Source organism: Canis lupus, chromosome 1 (assembly GCF_003254725.2).
Source record: "Canis lupus dingo isolate Sandy chromosome 1, ASM325472v2, whole genome shotgun sequence".
Lineage (NCBI taxonomy): Eukaryota > Metazoa > Chordata > Mammalia > Carnivora > Canidae > Canis > Canis lupus.
In genome coordinates this window covers 102,950,428-102,973,524 of record NC_064243.1, presented here as the reverse complement: position 1 = coordinate 102,973,524, position 23,097 = coordinate 102,950,428, and the positions used below count along the sequence as shown (strand labels likewise).

The 23,097-nt window shown below is 45.9% G+C and overlaps 1 protein-coding gene and 1 pseudogene across 1 annotated transcript; both read left to right on the top strand.

Annotated features, from left to right (window-relative positions):
* Nucleotides 1-10,022: 10,022 nt before the first annotated feature.
* Nucleotides 10,023-16,135, top strand: LOC112645009 (leukocyte immunoglobulin-like receptor subfamily A member 6). Its single transcript, XM_035712714.2, has 15 exons — nucleotides 10,023-10,198; nucleotides 10,608-10,740; nucleotides 10,895-10,930; nucleotides 11,113-11,397; nucleotides 11,530-11,832; nucleotides 12,069-12,365; nucleotides 12,573-12,875; nucleotides 13,156-13,206; nucleotides 14,095-14,223; nucleotides 14,547-14,592; nucleotides 14,671-14,708; nucleotides 14,910-14,962; nucleotides 15,720-15,746; nucleotides 15,826-15,884; nucleotides 15,964-16,135. Exons 1-15 carry the CDS (start codon nucleotides 10,109-10,111, stop codon nucleotides 15,992-15,994), a joined length of 1,881 nt encoding a protein of 626 aa, XP_035568607.2. The 5' UTR covers nucleotides 10,023-10,108; the 3' UTR covers nucleotides 15,995-16,135.
* Nucleotides 16,136-18,058: 1,923 nt separating this feature from the next.
* On the top strand, nucleotides 18,059-19,125 carry LOC112643680 (E3 ubiquitin-protein ligase TRIM21-like; annotated as a pseudogene).
* The last annotated feature ends 3,972 nt before the right edge of the window (nucleotides 19,126-23,097 follow it).

Sequence of the window (23,097 nt, the reverse complement as noted above, 5' to 3'; positions counted from 1 at the left end):
AATGTGAAAAGATATATCTCAAGGCTACTAATTGAAGTATTATTTGTACTTGTGAAATATTGGGAAATTGGGCTAAGCAAACTCAAGTTCATCTCAACATGGAGCTGTTTACCACTGTACAGAACAAGAGACATTTATATTCTTTTTTATTTTTTTAAAGATTTTATTTATTTATTCATAGAGTCAGAGAGAGAGAAAGAGGCAGAGACATAGGCAGAGGGAGAAGCAGGCATCATACAGAGAGCCCGATGTGGGACTCGATCCAGGGTCTCCAGGATCACGCCCTGGGCTGTAGGCGGCGCTAAACCGCTGCGCTACCGGGGCTGCCCTATATTCTTTTTTTAATTGGAGTATAGCTGACATACAATATTACATTAATGTCAGGTGCACAACAAAGCGATTCAACTTCTCTGTACGTTAGGCTGTGCTCACCCTAAGTGTAGCTACCATCTGTCATCACACAACGTTATCACAGTATCATTAACCATATTCCCTGTACTAAGCCTTTAATTTTAATGACTTACTAATTTCATAACTGGAAGCCTGTACCTCCCCCCACTCCCTTTCACCCTTTCAGCCCATCCCCCTGCATTCAGCTCCCCTCTGGCAACCATCTATTTGTTCTCTGTATTTAAAGATATGATTCTGCTTTTTGTTTGTTTATTAATTTGTTTTGGTTTTTAGATTCTGCATATGAGTGAAATCATGACATTTGTCTTTCTCTATCTGACTTATTTTACTTAGCGTGATACCCTCTAGGTCCATCCATGCTGTCACAAATGGCAAGATCTCATCCTTTTCAAGCCTGGGTAATATTCCATTATGTGTATATGTACATGTACATCACATTTTCTTCATCCATACTTGAGTTCCTTCCATATCTTGACTATTGTAAATAATGCTGCTGTAAACATATGGGTGAATATGTTTTTTTAAGATTTATTTTATGTATTTTAGAGAAGGAGAGTGAGAACAAGCAGGCAGAGAGAGGGGCAGAAGGAGAGGGAGAGAGAAAGAATCTCAAGCAGAAACCTCACTGAGCTTGGAGCCTGAACTGTGGCTTGATCTCATGACTCCAAGATCATGCCCTGAACTGAAATCCAGAGTTGGCCACTTAATGAACTGAGCCACTCAGATGCCCCAGGAATGAATATGTCTCTTCAAATTAGTGTTTTTGTTTTCTTTGGGTAAATACTCAGTAGTGGAATTATTGGATCCTATGGTATTATATTTTAATTTTTTTGAGAAACCTCCTTACTGTTTTCCAGAGTGGCTGCACCAGTTTGCAATCACACCAGCAGTGTAGGAGGGTTCCTTTTTCTCCACATTCCTCAGCAACTCTTGTTGTTTCTTGTCTTTTTCACTCTAGCCATTCTGGCAGATGTAAAGTGATATTTCACTGTGGTTTTGATTGACATTTCCCTAATGATGAGTGATGTTGCACATATATTCATATGTCTGGTGGCCTCCTGGTTGTCTTTGTTTGTTTTTAAGATTTTGTTTATTTGGGGATCCCTGGGTGGCTCAGCAGTTTAGTGCCTGCCTTCCGTCCAGGGTGTGGTCCTGAAATCCTGGGATTGAGTCCCACATTGGGCTCCCTGCACAGGGAGCCTGCTTCTCCTTCTGCCTGTGTCTCTGCCTCTCTCTCTCTGTGTGTGTGTGTTGCTCATGAATAATATTTATTTATTTATTTATTTATTTATTTATTTATTTATTTGAGAGAGAACAAGCAGGGGGAATAGCACAAGGAGAAGGAGAAGCAGGCTCCCCGCTAAGGAGGGGACCTGATATGAGACTCAATCCCAGAAGCCTGGGATCATGACCTGAACCGAAGGCAGATACTTAACTTACTAAGCCACCCTAGAGCCCCTGGATGTCTTCTTTGAAAAAGCCTATTCAGGTTCTCTGCCCATTTTAATTGGATTATTTGTATTTTTTTTTTTTTGGTGTTGAGTTGTAGAAGTTCTTTATATATTTTGGATATTAACCCCTTATCAAATATGCCATTTGCAAATATTGTTTCCCATCTCATAAGTTGCCTTTTTATTTCATTTTATTTATTTTTTGTTATTTACTTATTTATTTTAAAAGATTTCATTTATTTATTCATAAGAGACACACAGAGAGAGGCAGAGACATTGACAGAGGGAGAAAGGCTCCCTGGGGGTATTATGATGAAGGACTCGATCCCAGGACCCCAGGATCATGACCTGAGTCACAGGCAGATGCTCAACCACTGAGCCACCCAGGTGCCCCTGCCTTTTTATTTTTGATGATTTTCTTTGCTATGCACAAAGTTTTTATTTTGATGTAGTCCCAGTAGTTTAATTTTGCTTTTGTTTCTCTTGCCTGAGGACACATATCTAGAAAAATGTTGCTATGTCCAATTTCAGAATAATTACTGCCTGTGTTGTCTTCTAGGATTTTTATGGTTTCAGGTCTCACATCAAGGTCTTTAATCAATTTTAGGTGTATTTTTGTGTATGGTGTTAAACAGGGGTCTAGTTTCTTTTCTTTTTCTTTTTTTTTTTTTTTTTTTTGCAAAAAAGCTATCTTTATATACAGTGAATTTTAGGGTGGAATTTTAAATGAAAAGAGGAAATAGTAAAGGGAAGAAAAAATGGTGCTGGAAGAACACCAGATGTCAATATGGAGACGTAGGGAAATCAGAAAGCTTAGATGGTTTCGCTTATTATGGGAGAAATACAAGAAGCATCAGCCATGTTTCCCAAGTACGTAAAAGCAGTGAGATGCCATTAACGGTATTATTTTTATAGCAAATAATTCACTTGGGGGAAAGAGAAGGTGTTTGCTTTAGCATAATGGTCAGTGGCTGATAGAATTATCTAAGTGGAAGTTTAATGGGCAGCATGATATGTACACACTCAAAGTATCTCTCCATGAATCGATTATCAATTACAAAAGACAAATGGAAACTTTATTGTGAAGAAACGTGAGGAATGGAAAATTAACCAAGTTATGAAAGCAAAAATCACCCATAAGGAAAAATATGGACAATGTCGCTGGAGAGGTATTCCACCCCAAAACACACAGCCTGAATCTAAGCGTGAGGTATCCTTGGACAAAGCTCTTCTGTATGCATCATGGTTTCTTCCTCTGCCGAGACTCCCCCTTTCCAGCCCTGGGTCATCTCCACTCACCACTCTAGCCATAACCAACAGCTGTAAGAAAGGCACCCAAGGTGCACTTGTGTTAAACTTCATTAATACAGATTGGATTCCATGCTCTGGTGATGCACACAAACCACACAAGTGTGGGGAGAAGTGGTGACCTGGGCATGACCCACAAATCTTCTGAATGTCCAGCTCTGAACCAGGCACTGGTCACTTTTCTTTCACTCGATGGCACATTTGGACATTTCCTGAAATGCAGAACTGTGCACTTATGACAGGTAGAAATGGTTTTCTGAAAAAGGAGAAGTCCACATCTTATTTGGGACCAGTACAGAGTTGACAAATGAGGAAGTAGCTGTTCTGCTTCTGGTAAAGTGTCAGTGTTGAAATGTGGCTGGGCTGAGAGATTAATGGATGCCTACTCATGCATCCTGTTGCTCAGTGTGGTCTTCCAGGCTCTGTCTCCCCCCACCCCCCACCTCTCCGTACAGTTGGGACAGGCAGGAAAGTCACTGAGGTTGCAAAACTCACCACCCTGCTCTGCTTTACATTGCAGGGAAGGAAAGTGAGTCATGTCTTTATGATATCATTTTGTACTTTTAGAATGAGCCTTGAATTCCTCTTTAAAATTCCCCTCAAATTATCTTCTCAATGGTATGTTATCAATTTACTCTTCATTAATAAATACTCTTAAATTAAGCACTGGTGATCAATTAAGCAATTATTAAAACCAATCATTAATAATGTAGTTATTTGCTTGTAAATGTTCGTTTATTGTGTTTTACATGCTGGAGCACAGTGTGAAGTGTGCTCATGATTCAGCAATGAGAAGATGTGGCTTAGAATTCCATGGGAATTATTGCTTAAGTTATTGCCTAACTCCTGCTTGTCTACGGAATCATTATAACAAATTCTCAGATACACCCCTTACCCTATCAGGGATAATTATTTATGAGGCAGGGAGAGACAGTGAATGTGTAACTAGCATAAAATCAGTTTGAAATGCAAAGGTAGTCACTTCCATGAAGGTCCTAGACACCAGCTGAGATTATGTTGGATGTGTAGGTGAAGGGGAGCCTTGGGTGGCAATTCAGGAGAGATGGGAGCGCAGATAACAAGAAAGGCAGATTCAGATCTGGTATCCACTCTAAAATGGGAAGTCATAGAGTATGAACTTCTGAGTAGGAGAAATGGCCATAAGGAGTTCTTTCCAATAGAGTCTGTTTCTCCAGAGAGGAAGATGTATGAGCTGTGCCTCATGCACATTCCACATTCAGTTTTTGGAAAGTGTGTAGGAAGTTGAAAGTGGGCAGAGCCACTGTTCCCTGCACACAGGCTTTTCAGCACTTTGCTCCCCTCATTTAAAACCAATGCCAAAAATAAATAAATAAATAAATAAATAACTCCCTTCTTCTCTTGGGTGTAGGATCTATTTGCTGTTTTTTCTCTAGCTCCTTTATGTGTAAGGTTAGCTTTTGTATTTGAGTTCTTTCCAGTTTTTGAATGGATGCTTCTATTGCGATGTATTTCCCCCTTAGGACTGCTTTTGCTGCATCCCAAAGATTTTGAACGGTTGTATCTTCATTCTCATTAGTTTCCATGAATCTTTTTAATTCTTCCTTAATTTCCTGGTTGACCCTTTTATCTTTTAGCAGGATGGTCCTTAACCTCCACGTGTTTGAGGTCCTTCCAAACTTCTTGTTGTGATTTAGTTCTAATTTCAAGGCATTATGGTCCGAGAATATGCAGGGGACAATCCCAATCTTTTGGTATCGGTTCAGACCCGATTTGTGTCCCAATATGTGGTCTATTCTGGAGAAAGTTCCATGTGCGCTTGAGAAGAATGTGTATTCAGTTGAGTTTGGATGTAAAGTTCTGTAGATATCTGTGAAATCCATCTGGTCCAGTGTATCATTTAAAGCTCTCGTTTCTTTGGAGATGTTGTGCTTAGAAGACCTATCGAGTATAGAAAGAGCTAGATTGAAGTCACCAAGTATAAGTGTATTATTATCTAAGTATTTCTTCACTTTGGTTAATAATTGATTTATATATTTGGCAGCTCCCACATTCGGAGCATATATATTGAGGATTGTTAAGTCCTCTTGTTGAATAGATCCTTTAAGTATGATATAGTGTCCCTCTTCATCTCTCACTACAGTCTTTGGGGTAAATTTTAGTTTATCTGATATAAGGATGGCTGCCCCTGCTTTCTTTTGAGGACCATTCGAATGGTAAATGGTTCTCCAACCTTTTGTTTTCAGGCTGTAGGTGTCCTTCTGTCTAAAATGAGTCTCTTGTAGACAGCAAATAGATGGGTCCTGCTTTTTTATCCAGTCTGAAACCCTGCGCCTTTTGATGGGGTCATTAAGCCCGTTCACATTCAGAGTTACTATTGAGAGATATGAGTTTAGTGTCATCATGATATCTATTCAGTCTTTGTTTTTGTGGACTGTTCCACTGAACTTCTTCTTAAAGGGGAATTTTAAGAGTCCCCCTTAAAATTTCTTGCAGAGCTGGTTTGGAGGTCACATATTCTTTTAGTTGCTGCCTGTCTTGGAAGCTCTTTATCTCTCCTTCCATTTTGAATGAGAGCCTTGCTGGATAAAGTATTCTTGGTTGCATGTTCTTCTCATTTAGGACCCTGAATATATCCTGCCAGCCCTTTCTGGCCTGCCAGGTCTCTGTGGAGAGGTCTGCTGTTACCCTAATACTCCTCCCCATAAAAGTCAGGGATTTCTTGTCTCTTGCTGCTTTAAGGATCTTCTCCTTATCTTTGGAATTTGCAAGCTTCACAATTAAATGTCGAGGTGTTGAACGGTTTTTATTGATTTTAGGGGGGGATCTCTCTATTTCCTGGATCTGAATGCCTGTTTCCCTTCCCAGATTAGGAAAGTTTTCAGCTAGAATTTGTTCAAATACATATTCTGGCCCTCTGTCCCTTTCGGCGCCCTCGGGAACCCCAATTAAACGTAGGTTTTTCTTCCTCAGGCTGTCGTTTATTTCCCTTAATCTATCTTCATGGTCTTTTAATTGTTTGTCTCTTTTTTCCTCAGTTTCCCTCTTTGCTATCAACTTGTCTTCTATGTCACTCACTCGTTCTTCCACCTCGTTAACCCTCGTCGTTAGGACTTCTAGTTTGGATTGCATCTCATTCTATTGATTTTTAATTTCTGCCTGATTAGCTCTAAATTCTGCAGTCATGAAGTCTCTTGAGTCCTTTATACTTTTTTCTAGAGCCACCAGTAGCTGTATAATAGTGCTTCTGAATTGGTTTTCTGACATTGAATTGTAATCCAGATTTTGTAACTCTGTGGGAGAGAGGACTGTTTCTGATTCTTTCTTTTGAGGTGAGGTTTTCCTTCTAGTCATTTTGCTCAGTGCAGAGTGGCCAAAAGCAAGTTGTATTGGGAAAAAGAGAAAAAGAGAGGAGAGAAAGAAGGAAAGAAAAGAGAAAGAGAAAAACAAAAGGGAAGAGAAAAAAAACGAAAGAAAAAAAAAGAAGAAAAAGAGAAAGAAAAAGAAAGGAGAAAAAAAAAGGGGGGGTGGGGGAAGGAAACAAATCAAAAAGCAAAACAAAACAAACAAAAAACAAAAAACAAAAAACAAAAAAAGAAAAAAAACACCAAAAAAAAAAAAAAAAAGAACCACCGGGGAGTATCTTCTGATTCTGTGTTCTTTAAGTCCCTTGGCTTCTCCTGGAAGTTGTCAGTCTAGCTGGTGTTCTGGGGGAGGGGCCTGTTGTGCTGGTTTTCAGGTGTTAGCAGTTGGGGGAGCTGCTGTGCCCCTGCCTGGTGCAGGGCTCAGTGGGGGTTGTTTACCCCGTGAGGCCGCAGGAGGAACAGCCCCAGTGGCGGGGCAGCTCTGGAACCTGGATTCAGCTCCGGCAGGAACTCTGTCTGCAGGGCCTGGAGGCTCCGGGGCGGGGCCGCTGATCTGCTCAGCTGGGGCAGGAGCGTCCTCGCTGTCCTGGGCCCTCCCGGCCTCTGCCTGTCCCGGGGGGAGGCCGGATCCTGGGCTGTGTCCCGGCGCCCTGTGCTCCGGAGCCTGCGCTGGTGGATTCGCGCTCCCGGGCCGCGCAACCCCCTCCGCGGAGCCGCCGCCCGAGCCCCTCCAAGCTGCTCCTGGAACCGCGCAGGCCCCTCTGCACGGAGCCTCTTCCTCTGCCCGAGCCCAGCCGAGCTGCTCCCGGGGCCGCGCAGCCCCCTCCGCGGAGCCGCCCCCGAGCCCCCCGAGCTGCTCCGGGTCCCGCCGTGCGCGCTGCAGCCCTTAGGGAGCTCGGGGCAGTCTCCTGGGCACGCAGTTGCTGTTACTGTCCCGGGGAGCCCGAGGGCATCCTCGCCCTCCTGGGTCCTGCTCCACCTCCCTGTGAGCCCCTTTCCGCCCGGGAAGGTTGGTGCAGCTCCTGCTCCTCCGGGACGGGGCTCTCCTGTCCTGGGGACACTCGCCCCGGCCTCAGCCCGGCTCCTCGCGGGGCCCCTCCCCCTTGGAGGCCTTTGTTTCTTTACTTCTTTTTCCCCCGTCTTCCTACCTTGATAGAAGCGCGAACTCACTGTTGCATTCCAGGTGTTCTCTCTTTAATTCTCAGGCCGAATTCATAGATTTTCAGGATGATTGGAAGGTTTTCTAGGTAGTTTGGTGGAGACAGGTGATTTGGAGACCCTACTCTTCCGCCATCTTGCTCCATCTCTCTAAATAAATAAATAAATAAATAAAACCAATGCCATTGCCTTCTTTATTAGTGAAATAGTAATCTATTGTCTCCTATGGATTTTTCTTTTCTTTTCTTTTTTAACTAAAATGTGCATTGTTGATCTTACCATTTTGTTAAATATTCAATTATTTCTGGAGACCCCCAAACCACTGATGTCTGAGCAGGCCAGTGAGAGTTGAGGCATAAGGAGGAGGTGTGGTTAGTGGCTCCTTGGACCTTTCTTGTAGTCATTTCTCTAGTTTTGGGATCCTTAGACCATACAAACATCCTCAACAGCGAGCACTGGTTTTCTAACCTGTGATGTAAGAGATTCAGTGAAGGAAAGGCCAGGTGGAAAGTGCTGGAAATGCCTCTTACCAAAATAGTGAAACAAAAGTAATTCTCACCCTTGCAGATATTGCACAGATTCATACCACCAACAATAACTCAGAACTGAGTGTTATATACTATATGTTGGAAAATCGAACTCCAATAAAAAATATACATAAATAAATAAATAAATAAATAAATAAATAAATAAAAATAACTCAGATCACAATAGCCAAACTGTGGAAGAGCCTCGGTGTCCATCGAAAGATGAATGGATAAAGAAGATGTGGTTTATGTATACAATGGAATATTCCTCAGCCATTAGAAACGACAAATACCCACCATTTGCTTCAACATGGATGGAAATGAGGGTATTATGCTAAGTGAAGTAAGTCAATCGGAGAAGGACAAACATTATATGTTCTCATTCATTTGGGGACTATAAATAATAGTGAAAGGGAATATAAGGGAAGGGAGAAGAAATGTGTGGGAAATATCAGAAAGGGATACAGAACATAAAGACTCCTAACTCTGGGAAATGAACTAGGGGTGGTGGAAGGGGAGGAGGGCAGGGAGTAGGGGTGAATGGGTGATGGGCACTGAGGGGGGGCACTTGACGGGATGAGCACTGGGTGTTATTCTGTATGTTGGTAAATTGAACACCAATAAAAAATAAATTTATTAAAAAAATAAAAATAAAAAAATAAAAATAAATAACTCCAATCAATACAGAGGCAGTGATGTTTTCCACTCTCCATTCAACTTGCCTACTTTGTTTGCACAGAAGACAGAAGGACCTTGGAGAATTGGATTCTTGTGCACCAGGTGATTCCAATGTCCATTTCTGCTCCAGCTGAAGACCCACAGAGAAACCCATCTTTCTCCTGGCACCTGGTATGCAACTGTTGATTAATGGGTTTATTTTCCTGAGTCTGTAAATGGCATTAGGTTTGGTCTATAGTTAGTTCTCAGGCTCAGCTATACACTGTCACTGTCCACATTTGTTCAGGTCTGTGGCATGTCTCCAGCCCTGCCCACGTCTCCAGTCCTGCACACATCTCCAGCCCTGAGCATGTCTTCAGCTCTGAGCATGTCTTCAGCCCTGTGTCACATCTCAAGCCCTGACCACATCGCCAGCCCTGTACCACATCTCTAGCTCTGTGTCACATCTCCAGCCCTGTGTTATCCAGGCTGTGTGGACCATGACTGTCCTTCCATTGAATAGGACATCACACAGATCCAGTACACACCATGTGGATTATATCTGTGAAACAAGAAGTAGCAACTATTCTAGGTGATTTGTAAGACTATGGGAAATAAATCTCTCCAAACTTTAGTTTCTTGCTACCTCTGTGAAATTTCTAGGCATCCAGCTGCCTGAGGCATGTTGAGATACCCCATCCTAGCTTAACACTCATGGCTCCATCTAATCCTCCTACTAATGAGACAAAAGTTCAATTCCTAGTGAGGCAGCTTTGGAACATGGAGACAATATAGAGCTCCCTGAGTTGAGGAGCTGTTGGTTTTGAGCCCAGAACAAGAGAAGTCTTTGCAATGGGCCCAAACTTCAGAAAGCCTGATTTGTATGACCTAAAAACTCCAATGGTGTTTGGAGTTTCTGTGGCAGATGAGCTCAACGTCCTTTGGCAGGGAACCATATAGATGACGTACAATGTAGATATTAAAGATTTTGAAGCCACACTATGCCATTTCTGCAGAGAACTACTCTCCTTTTGTGAAGCAGCTCTGGGTTGCTCCTAGGCTCTAGTAGAGACAGAATGCTTGGCAATGAGTCATCACAAAGGTCCTCATGAGTGAAGGAGTGGGCCAGAGGGGCAGGGTCAGAACCAAAGAAGAGACTCCAGAGCAGCTGGAGCAACGTGATGCTGGCCCTGGAGATGGAAGGGGACCCCAAGGCATATGGGCAGGAGTAGCAGCTTGCAAAGGCAAGGGAATGGATTCATCCCCAGGAACTCTAGAACAGCTAGATTACACCTTGACTTTAACTCAGGGATGTCCATGTTGCAATTCTGTCCTCAAAAAGGTAAGATAATAAATCTGTGCTGCTTTAACCCACTAGCTTGTAGTGATTGGTTATAGCAGCAACACAACAGGAAAATTATACACCAGATACACCTACTTTTAATTGTGTGCCTTTTTCTTTAGTTTTTTGTTTTGTGAATTTGAGCTTTACAAAGTAGTTTGAATCAGTCTAGTTCAGAGATGTATTTCTGGGACAGAGACATTGCAAACACTCAATAATACATATTGAAGTTTGTGTCACAAGGGGGTATCAGGCCAGGGAGACAGCAGTTTCTGGGTCAGGTGAGGCCTCAATTGTGATCAGAAACAACTGCAAAGCCTGCTGCCTGCCTGAGCCTCAGCCCTTGGGAAATGACAGCTAGGCTGTTCCCCTTCCTGTGGGGTGGCTGACGTGAAAACCCCGTGACAAGGAGGACTGGTCTCCGAGTGCCTGTGCTCCGTTCATCTGTCTGATCTATGGACACCAAGGTCCCTCCATCCGTATAGCTGGGACAGAGACAGGAGACATCATGACCCCCATCCTCACGGCCTTGCTCTGTCTAGGTGAGATCTGAGGAGGGGAGGAGACACCATAGTCTGAGTGGGACCCACCCCACAGTCAGGCCCTGGTCTGTCAGAGACCCCAGGGTCAGGAGGCTCACTGGGAGGGCCTCAGCTCAGAATTCAGGGCAAACCTCTCATAGGGACTCTCTTCCAGGGCTGAGTGTGGGCTCCAGGACCCAAGTGCAGGCAGGTGAGTCTGTCCCCAGGGGTCCCAGTACCACCTCCTCACTGGGGACAGGGAATACCCACCAGGCAGGGGGGATGGAGATCAGCAGCTCTGGGTTGACAGAGGGGGGACATCTGGGTGTTTGGGGCTGAGTTGGGAACTGAGGGTGGAGAGGACCTTGTGACCCAGCCTCTGTTTCCTTCCAGGGACCCTCCCCAAACCCACCATCTGGGCTGAGCCAGGCTCTGTGATCCCCATGGAGACATCAGTGACCCTCTGGTGTAAGGGGAGCCTGAAAGCCCAGAAGTACGTCCTGTATAAAGATGGATACCCAGAGACCTGGGAGGAGCAGAAGCCACTGGAGCCGAAGGACAAGGCCAAGTTCCCCATCACAGACATGACAAGTGTATATGCAGGACGGTATCACTGTTACTATGAAAGCCCCACTGGCTGGTCGGAGCCCAGTGACCAGCTGGAGCTGGTGGTGACAGGTGCGAAGCCTACTCAGGTCTTGCCCTCAGGAAGAAGGTCTGCTCTCAGGGTGTCACCCTTTTACAGCCCATCCCTAGGGATCATGTGGGGGAATCTGAGCCCCATTTAACACAGCCCCTCCCCTCTCCTAGGGATGCACAGCAAACCCAGCCTCTCAGTTCTGCCCAGCCCTATCGTGCCCTCAGGAGGGAACGTGACCCTCCAGTGTGGTTCATGGAGAGGATTTAACAGGTTTATTCTGATGAGGGAAGTAGAAGGCCAGCCCTCCTGGACCCGGGACTCCCAGCGAGCCCCCAGTGGAGAGTTCCAGGCCCTGTTCCCTGTGGGCCCCGTGATCCCCAGCCTCATGTGGACGTTCAGATGCCATGGTTTTTACAGCAACACCCCCCAGGTGTGGTCACTCCCCAGTGACCCTCTGGAGCTGCTGGTCTCAGGTGAGAAAGTCTGATTTTTGCCTCATCTGTGGTTTGAGGCACCAGACAAGTTATTGCAGATCTGCTCCCAGGAGACCTTCAGACATAACAGTGGGGTGAGGGGACCATGGGGTCACAGGTCAGAAACTGAGAGGGTGAGGGACAGTGAGACCCAGGAGTCAGGATGGGAGAAGGGAGGATTGGGGAGAATCAGCCTACAATCCATGGCCTACAATCCATGGCTGGTCTTCTCCCAGGTGTGTTGGGGAAGCCCTCCCTCTTGACCCAGCAGGGCCCTGTTGTGACCTCTGGACAGAACCTGACCCTCCAGTGTCTCTCTGATGTCAGCTACGACAGATTCGCTCTGTTCAAGGAAGGGACAAGTGACCTCCTTCAGCTTCATGGCCGGCAGACTCAGGCTGGGTTCTCTGGGGCAGACTTCTCCCTGAGCCCAGTGAAATCCTCCCGCGGGGGCCAGTACACATGCTACGGTGGACACAACCTCTCCTCCCAGTGGTCAGCCCCCAGTGACCCCCTAGACATCCTGGTCACAGGTGAGGAGCCATGGGTACAGTCAGGACCCAGACTGCACAGGTCCCTGAGGGGAACCCCAGGTAGTGGCCGCCAGGACCAAGGGTGTGGGGTCCACAGGGAGGGAGAGAGACAGAGAAACCGGGGATAAAGATGGGAGAGACTCAGAGGACACAGACTCAGGTCAAGACAAGGCTGGACCAACCCTTACCTACCCTTCCTCTCTCTAGGACAGCTCTCCTATACACCCTCCTTACGGGTGCATCCAGGACCCACGGTGGCCCCAGGAGAGAATGTGACCCTGCTGTGTCAGTCACTGAGCAATGTGGACACATTCCTTCTGTCCAAGGATGGGGCAGCTGATGCCTCCTTGCGTCTTAGATCGAAGTACCGAGCTGGGAAGTACGAGGCTGAATTCTCCATGAGTCCTGTGACCCCAGCCCATGGGGGGACCTACAGGTGCTACGGCTCTATCAAAACCTCTCCCTACCTGTTGTCATACCCCAGTGTCCCCGTGGAGATCCTGGTCTCAGGTGAGTAGCCCTTGCCCCTGTCCCCTCCATGTGCTAACATTGTTCTCAGGGCCCTGTGCCCACAAAAGCACAGGGCTGGGATGGGAGAGGGGGGCTCTGAGGGGTCCACCCCTCACACTGCCCTCCTACACCTGGTTCTTCTCTCGACCCCGTCACCAGAATTCTCCAGGTGGAGGAGGAGGAGTACCTGGGGACCTCAGGGTAAATAAGGAGGAGGAGTGTGAGCATAGGCAGGGTCTCTGTGGGAAGCTCTAGCCTCCTCTCCTGACTTTTTTCCCAGGATCCTTTGGACACCATGGCCCCCCACCCACAATGTCCAGCCCAACAGCTGGTGAGTCACAGGGGCGTCCATCCAGGGCCTTTGGTTCCAGTCTCTCAGAGATGACAGGGGGCCGACGGGCACCAGGGATCTTGGCTGGTGGAGGAGGCTGGGTGTTCATGGGATAGGGAGGGGTGGGGACCCATCTGGGGGAGGGGCAGCAGGTGCAGTGGAAGCACACAGGCCCTCCCCTGACCCTCTACTGACCCCAGGAGGCTCTGAGGGTAAGTGAGGGTCTCTGTCAGGAGGTGGTGGGTGGGTAGTGGGGAGCAGAGGCTGAGTTACACCCTCACTTCATGACCCCTTACATTCCCTATCTTGGACATGCCCCTCCCCTGTGTGGGCCTCAGTTTCCCCAAGTGTAAAGGAGAGAGTCATGGCCCAGATTAGATTTGTCCTCGGTTCTGACCATGGCTCTGACCTCCTGGGTGAGGAGGGCTCATGGGGAGGTTCCCCAAGTCATGATTCTAGGGGGGTGCCTGTCCCTCTGCAGCAGTGACAGTGACATTGTAGGGGGAGGGGAGGGAAGTTGATGGCTGGGGGGTGTTGAGGTCTGGAAGGACTCTCAGCTCAGGATGAAGATGCTGGGACAGATCCTGCCCCAAATGAGGAGCCCAGAGCCTCGGAGTGGTGACCTCACAGGGGAGGCATGAGTAGAGCACAGGGAACCTTCATCCCAACTTCCTGTCCCAGCCCTGCCACCTCCATGCTGAGCAACCTGAGACACGTGATTGATTGCTCTGTGCCTCAGTTTCCAGTCTGTGGAGCAGGTGGGAGGGACGACAATCCCCTGCTGCATGATCGTTGTCAGAGTCACAGGTGCAAGCACGGAGCCCAACAGGTGCCTGGCACACAGTAGGCGCTCAGTAAAATGGAATCACTCTCTCATTCATGGTATAGCTCCTGCCCAAGGTCCTAGCTGGTACCTGTATGTCCTCATTGGGGCCTCGGTGGCCTTCATCCTGATGCTCTGCCTCCTTATCCTCCTCCTGGTCCGACAGCAACGTCGGGGCAAATGCAGGAAGTCGAGTAAGAAGGGGCTGAGGCACCCCAGGGGTGGTGGTGCTCTGTGGGCTGACCCAGGGTGGGCTCAGGGCAGCGGCCAGAGGGAACCCAGAGAGGTGGGAAAGGCCGATGTAGGACACTTCCACAGAATCTCAAGTCAGAGAGTCTAGACAGAAAACACCCAGGTTGGCTCCCATGTGCCAATAGAAGGTGCTCCCCTCTTTTCAATCTTGGGAGATGGAGAAACACACAGGCAATGCGGGTGAAGGGCTCCTTTCCCTGGAATCACATGGAGCGGGGAGGTTGTAACCTTCCATCCCAGAGGAATGATGATTCCTAATGTCCAGCAGGGGATGCAGACCCAGAGCCCAAGGACAGAGGCCTTCAGGACAGGTAACTCCTGCCCACAGACCCCCACACTCCCACCCGCTCGCCCCCTGCATGCCCTCTGACACCATGTCTCCTCCCCAGCTCCAGGCCAGCTGCTGTCGCCCAGGAGGAAACCCTCTGTGAGAGGAAGGGGCCACCCTGGGGGTGGGCTGGGAAGGTTTGGGAAGGGGTGAGGACCCAATTCCCCCATGCATGACCTCAGCACCTCACCCCTGGATCCCCTGGGTCACAGCCGCCCCATCTGGGAGCAGGTCAGGGTCTGCAGCCCTGAGGGAGCTCAGGGGACTTTGCCACGACATACACCCCGTTCTACCCCACAGATGCTGCTGTGCAAGACTCATGGCCTGAGGATGGGGTCAAGCTGGACCACTGGGTGAGACCCCCACTCCCATCCAGACCCCAGGGCCCTCTTGGTGCCAAACTTAATCCAATGCATGATTCTCTGTCTTCACACCACCCAGTCTCAGCTCTGTTCCACTGATGACCTCTCCACCCTTGGGCACCTGGGACATCCCGCTGTGACCTCTTGGCCCCTCCTCCAGGCTCTCCTTGCCTGGCTCCCCATCCATTGTCTGACTTAGGGTTATTGGAGTGCATACCCAGATCTCAACAGGGTGCATGAAGAAGTGAATCACCCTAAGGTCTCTGGACCTCCTTCATTCATTCACTCAGCAAAGATAACTGGGAGTCCAATATTTACCTAATCCCACTTAGTGTTCCAGGTTTAGCAGTGAACATAATTGACCCCCACTGAACGAGCTCTCCTTGTGGGTGTCAGACAATATGCAAGGAAGTCACAGCGTCCTCGGGTGCAAAGTGTGGCTAAGGAAATAAAACAAGATATGAGAGTAGCAAGTGCAAAGGTCCTGAGGCAGCAACATGGTACTTCAGGAACACGGGTCATGTGGCTGGAGCCAAATGGGCAAGAAACAGTGTCAGGAATAGAATCAGCTGTTTTAAGACAGCATCACATGCTCCAAGGCTCAGGAAGTCCCTGCAGAGTCCAGCAGGAAAGTGACCTAATCTACCCGAAACTTTGAAAGCATTACTCTGGCCACAGTGTGATAAATTGACTGGGGGGATTGAGTGGGTTCAAGGAGATAAATATCCTTCTCACTGTCTGTCTGCAGCAGAACACACAGGATGAAGATCCCCAGGTAGTGACGTACGCCCAGGTGAGCCACTCAGTGTCAAGTCTCAAGTGGGTCCTGGCCACTCCTCTATCCTCCCTTTCAGGAGGATTACAGGACTCAGAGGACAGACAAGCAGAGGAAGATAGGTGGATGGACAGTCAGGTGGGCCCTGTCTTCTCTGATCACCCTGGCTTCCCCCCACCCCAACACCAACCTCCCCTCTCACTCTCCCCTGCTGCAGGCTACTGCATCTGACGCCCCCCCAGATGTGACCTACGCTCAGCTGAACCACTTGACCCTCAGACAGAAGACAAGTGCATCCTCTCCCTCCCAGTCAGGGGAGCCCCCAGCAGAGCCCAGTGTGTATGCTGCTCTGGCCATTCACTAGCCCAGAAAGGACCCAGACCCCATACTCCAGGGAGAGGGACCCCACGGACCCTAGGAAGGCACAGGACCTGCCCACAGTGGGTGCTACCTGGTTGTGGACTTCTCATAGAGACCAGTTGGAACTCCTGGGGTCCTCTCAGAGTCACTCGATTCTTCCCTCAAAGATACTCCCGCACTTTGGAAATTAAAGAAATGGACTTCTCAATAATCCAGGAGTGAAATGAGAAAACCAAAATGGAAATGAGAGAATGTTTACACTGAAGGATTATGTAAAACGTTACACATAAAACCTGAAATGGGAAATTAAGAACCAAGAACAAAATGTTTAGGAAGGAAAAAGCCTAAAAAAAATGAATGACATATTCTATCAAATCAAGAATTTAGAGAAAGAATAGCAAAAGATTCCAAATGAAGGTAAAGGAGGAAAATAATGAGAAGAGTAGCTAAGAATAAGGACAAAAAAATTTTTTAAATCAATAAAGCCAAAAATGTTCATTTTTGTGAACATTGTTTAATTTTATAAATCTTAGCAACAACCACTAAGAAAAGAGATAGAAAAGGGCGGGCACATGTCGCCATTATCAGGACACCATCACATCCTACAGACTATAAATTGATAACAGAATATTAGAACAGTTTTATTCTGATATATGAAAAAATGTAGATGAAACCGTCAAAATCCTCAAAACAGAAGCTACCAAAATGATGGAGAGGTAGAAAATGTGTGTCACCTTATGTGTATATAAAATGCAATGACATGTGATCAAAAACTGCTCCCCAACTGAAGTATGTGGAGAGTGAGAGAAACAGCAGAGTGGTGACTGCCAGGGCTGGGGTTGTGGAAATGGAGAGGCCCTGGTCAGGGTGATAGGTAGTTGATGAACAAGCTCTACATGGTTACAAGAGCACAAGTTCGAGGGATCTGATGTACAGCATGGTGACCACAGCTCATAACACTTTATCATATTTTTGAAAGTTGCAATGAAAGGAGATCTTAAATGTTCTCATCACATACAAGAAAGGTAACTATGTTGTGGGATGGAAGTGTGAGCTAACTTCAAGGGGATAACCATTTTGTAATATATAAATGTGTCTGTTGAGGAGGCAACTTCCTCCACTTATGCATTTAGGATACACACACACACACACACACACACACATGCATTGCATACACACATGCATATACACATGCCCACACACACTCTCACACATGTGTACACACTTGCATAGTCTCAAGCACACAGGCATGCACACATACACACTCATGCACACCCACATACATACACACACACAAAAATTACACAAACCTTTCCTGAGTAGAGAAAAAGAAGTAAGATTGTATCAGGCCAAGAAAACATTGACACCAAAACCTGGCAAGGAAATTACAGAATAGAAAGGCCCAGAAAGATCTCTCACATAAATTTAGATGTCAATCTCTAAAAATTGTTCACAAATAAGAATCAGTAATGCATAAAAAGAACACTACATCATAACCACATTGGATTTTGAAGGGAGAGGAAGAACAAGTAGCTTCAAATTTTAAAACTCAATCAATATAATCTGATACACTTAGAGAAAAATGACCATCTCACAAACCAGAGGGGAGGGGAGGCGGAGAGGGGTGAAACAGGTGAAAGGGATTAAGAGAGACAAACTTCCACTTAATAGGGCAGCCCCTGGTGGCTTACGCAGTTTAGCGCTGCCTTTGGCCCAGGGTGTGATTCTGGGGACCTGGGATCGAGTCCCGCGTTGGGCTCCCTGCATGGAGCTTGCTTCTCCCTCTGCCTGTGTCTCTGCCTCTCTCTCTGTATGTCTGTCATGAATAAATAAATAAAATCTTTAAAAAAACGTTCCACTTAATTTACTTAATAGTAAATGAGCCTCAGGGATGAAATATATAGTTCAAGGAATATAATCGATAGTATTGTGATAATTTTTTTGTGTGACACATGATAGCTGCACTTCATATGGTAAGCATTACATAATGCATATAATTGTTGACTTATTATGTTAAATAATATACTATTACATATCAGCTGTACTTTAAAGTTTTTTAATGAAAAAATATGAGAAATAGTGAAAGGGATTATAGGAGAAAGGAGGGAAAATGAGTGGGAAAAATTAGAGAAGGAGACAAAACATGAGAGACTCCTAACTCTGGGAAACAAACAAGGGGTAGTGGAAGGGGAGGTAGGTGGGGTCTGGGGTGACTGGGTGATGGGCACCTAGGAAGGCACTTGACCGGATGAGCACTGGGTGTCATACTATATGTTGGAAAATCAAACTTCAATAAAAAATATAAAAAATAATGAAGAAATAGCAATCTCAACAAATATCGAAAAGCTTTTGATAAAACATACCAATAATTCATAATGAAAATAGAATCTTTATGGAGTACACATCACCCTGGATCCACACACAGCCAATCCGTGGCTCATCTTTTCAGAGGATCGGAGACAAGTGAGGCTTGGAGACAGCCGGCAGGAAGTGCCTGAAAATGAAAGCAGATTTGACATGTATCTCATGGTCCTGGGTGCCCAGTGCTTTGACTCTTACTGGCTTACTGGAGGTAGATGTGAGAGGAAAGGAGGCCTGGGACCTAGGTGTTTGTACAGACTCTGTACAGAGGAAGGGACACTTTTTGCTCATCCCTGGGAAAGGCTTCTGGACAATTTGGCTGTGGAACAAACACAAATACGAAGCTGGCACCTGCCCTCAGACTCCCCTCCACCTTCAGGTGCCTCCATGCCAAGTTGGGATCTTTTTGGTCTGTGAGGCCCACACAGCCTCCTTCTACAACATCACTGACCATGGCTCCCTCATCTATACCTTCTCTGAATGTGCCTTTGCTGGACCTCTGTGGCCTTTCTTTGGTACTGGTTTTAATGATGCAGGAAGAAATGCAGCACCTCTTGTGCTCTGTCTGCTGGAGGTGGGATCGTAGGGATCCATGGAGCAGTGGTGGCACTCTCTGAACACCGATACTGCCACTGTTGGTGTCCTTCTCAGCCACTGACTCTCTGCCTCATTTCCCCAGGGGCTCTGAACCACTTTGTTTCTGTAGAGGTGTCAGGATACCAGCACGCAGATTGCAGCAGGGAATTCACTGAAAATCTACATAAAATGACTTTCAACATCAAACAAACAAACGAAAACAGAAATAAAGGATATTTCCTACAATTGGTGAAGGCATGGTAGTAATCAGCACCTAGACATCATCTTTCAAGGCGAGAACTTGAAGTAATGCTCTCTGTGATGGGGAATGATCCAAGTATGTTTCCTCTGACCATGTTTGTTCAGCACATCATTCTATTCATTTAATTGGAGGTGCCACCAATTCAATGAAGCAAAAAAAAAAGTGATAAGTACTCAATTACTTAATATTGTATTGCTCCCAGATTACACAGTTATGTGGATAGAAAATGAAAAAATAATATAAAGATGTATTACCAGAGTTTTCCAGATTTACTGGATATATGGCCAATATTTACAAGTTCATTGCATCAGACTTCTGGTTCTGGATGCAGATGAACTAGGTGAATGTCTTCCCATTCCTTGAGTTTATACTCATGACACTGATTTTGTGTTTCTGACATCCATAGTTGTAAGAGAATAAATTTATGTTGTTTGAAGACCCCAAGTTTGTGGTCATTTGAGACAGCAACTATTGGAAGCTCATTCAACCATGTCAATCTTTTTGATTAGTTTCTTTTTATTTAATTAAGAAAATTTTAAAGATTTTATTTATTTATTCATGAGAGAGAGAAAGAGAGAGAGAGAGAGGCAGAGACACAGGCAGAGGGAGAAGCAGGCTCCATGCCGGGAGCCCGACGGGGGACTCGATCCCGGGACTCCAGGATCAAGCCCCCGTCCAATGGCAGGCGTGAAACCGCTGAGCCACCCAGGCATCCCTTGATTAGTTCTTTTTTAAAAATTTTTCTTATTGGACTTCAATTTGCCAACAAATAGTATAAGACCCAGTGCTCATCCCGCCAAGTGCCCCCTCAGTGCCCATCACCTAGTCATCCCGTCCCCCCGCCCACCTCCCCTTCCACTACCCCTTGTTTGTTTCCCAGAGTTAGGTGTCTCTCATGTTTTGCCATCCTCACTGATATTTTCACTCATTTTCTCTCCTTTCTCCTTTATTCCCTTTCTTTTTAAAAATTTATTTATTTTTATTTTTTATTGGAGTTCAATTTGCCAACATATAGCATAACACCCAGTGCTCATCCCATCAAGTGCCCCCCTCAGTGCCCATCACCCAGTCACTCCCACCCCCCCCCCCAGCTCCCTTTCCACCACCCCTTGTTCGTTTCCCAGAGTTAGGAGTCTCTCATGTTCTGTCTCCCTTTCTGATATTTCCCACTCATTTTTTCTTCACTAGTTTTCACTAGTTTTTATATTCCCAAATGAATGAGACCATATAATGTTTGTCTTTTTCTGATTGACTTATTTCACTCAGCATAATACCTTCCAGTTCCATTCACGTTGAAGCAAATGGTGGGTATTTGTCGTTTCTAATGGCTGAGTAATATTCCATTGTATACATAGACCACATCTTCTTTATCCATTCATCTTTCGATGGACACCGAGGCTCCATCCACAGTTTAGCTATTGTGGATATTGCTGCTATAAACATTGGGATGCAAGTGTCCCGGCATTTCATTGCATCTGTATCTTTGGGGTAAATCCCCAGCAGTGCAATTGCTGGGTCGTAGGGCAGGTCTATTTTTAATTCTTTGAGGACCCTCCACACAGTTCTCCAGAGTGGCTGCACCAGTTCACATTCCCACCAACAGTGCAAGAGGGTTCCCCTTTCTCCGCATCCTCTCCAACATTTGTTGTTTCCTGCCTTGTTAATTTTCCCCATTCTCACCGGTGTGAGGTGGTATCTCAGTGTGGTTTTGATTTGTATTTCCCTGATTACCAGTGATGCGGAGCATTTTCTCATGTACTTGTTGGCCAGTCTATGTCTTCCGTCTTTTGCCCATTTTATTGCACAATTTTCTTCTACTTTTTCAATGTGGTTGAATATACATTTCATAAAATTACCGCATTAACCATTCATTACTAAGGTATGTAATTCAGCAGTATGAAGTACATGTACCATGTTAGATAATCATCATCACTCTCCATTTCCAGAATATTCTTGTTACCCCAAAGGATAGTCCCTGCTCATTACATAACCACTCCTGTGTGCCTTTGCCACCAGCCCCTGGCAATCTCTGTTCCAATACCTGTCTCCTGAATTTGCATTTTTGGTTCCTATTAGTGGAATCACACAATATTGACCTTTGCGTCTGGATTTCTTTACTTAGCACAGTGTTTTCAAGGCTCAGTCACATTGTTCATTCTTTTACTTTTAACCTACTTACGTGATTATGTTTGAAGTGAATTTCTTATAGAATGCAAATAGATTCTTTTTTATACTTGTTTTTCTTCAACTCATCTTACCATCTTTGTCTTTTAAGTGTTGTGTTTACATCATATATATATATATATATATATATATATATATATATATATAATATGATTGGTGATGAGATTTAAAAAAAATATATTTTATTTATTTATTCATGAGAGACACAGGCAGAGGGAGAAGCAGGCTCCATGCAGGGAGCCGGACGTGGGACTCGATCTCGGGTCTCTAGGATCAGGCCTTGGACTGAAGGTGGCGCTAAACCGTTGAGTCACCAGGGCTGCCCGGTGATGAGATTGTTATTAGATATATTTTATTTTTGCTCATCCTCTCTTTTGCTTGTTCTTCTATTTCCATTTTCTGCCTTTTCTTGGCTTTAAGAAATATTTTTAGTATTCCAATTTATTGTCTCTATTGGGATTTTAACTATACATCTTGGGTGCTCTTTGAGTGTCTGTCTAGACATTATCATAGCATACCTAACTAAACAGTCAGGTTAGAATTAGCATTTTACATCTTCCTGTGAAATGTGGGAAAACTATGAACATCTAAATGATGTGCCCTCACACCAACAACGTTGTACTTGTTATATGTATTGTAATTTAGACACATCCAGGTCAGTGTTAGGGGCAAGAGATGGAGGACAGGCAGGTAAGTCCTCCTCAGACCTCCTGCTTCCACTCAACAGGCGCTCTGGACAGCTGGGAGGCAGAGAGGGTCAGAGAGGGTCAGGGCTGCTGGTGACCAGTGTTGTAGGGGCCTTGGATGGACAGTTGGGAAAATGAGGGGAGAAGGGCACCTTTGCAACTCTCCATCTGATTCCTTTCCAGGGACCCTCCCCAAACCCTCCATTTGGGCTGACTCAGACCTCATGGTCAGTGAGGGGAGCCCTGTGACCATCTGGTGTCAGGTTTCTCTGCAGGCTGACATCTACTCTCTGTACAAAGAGAAGGACTCTGGATCCTTGTCCATGAAGATCTCACAGGATTTCAGCAACAAGGCCAGTTACTACATTGAATCCGTGAGCCCACACTATGCAGTGAATACCAGTGTGCATATCAGAGCAGGAATGGTTGGTCACAGTGGAGTGATCTCCTGACCCTGAAGGTTAGAGGTAAGGGCAGGAGCTGGACTCTCCCCTGGGGCCCCTTCTCCAGGCAGAAAGGAATGTAGTGTGGTCTCAGGGGACCCCTCCTCATAGTTCATAGTACATGGGGTACCTGAGGTGATTGAGATGGCATTAGCTAGTTTCAGAAACTTCTAGGACATGAGAGATGGGATTATTTAAGCATTCCTATATCTCCTCAACCACAGACTCTATTTTTGATTCTCAGGAATAGCTAATACCCTCAGACCATCACAGAAGAAGTTAGAGTACAAGAGGAATGGTTATGGAGAAATTCTAAGTTATGTGATGGACTACAGGGTTGCATTTTCTCAATAAATGTAGAAGGATGGAGGTGCAGGGATCCCAGGGTGAATTCATATTACCCTGATCTCCACAACCTCTTTATCCACAAACTCTAGCCTCCCAAAGTCATGATTACACAGTGGAGAATCTCATTGGGT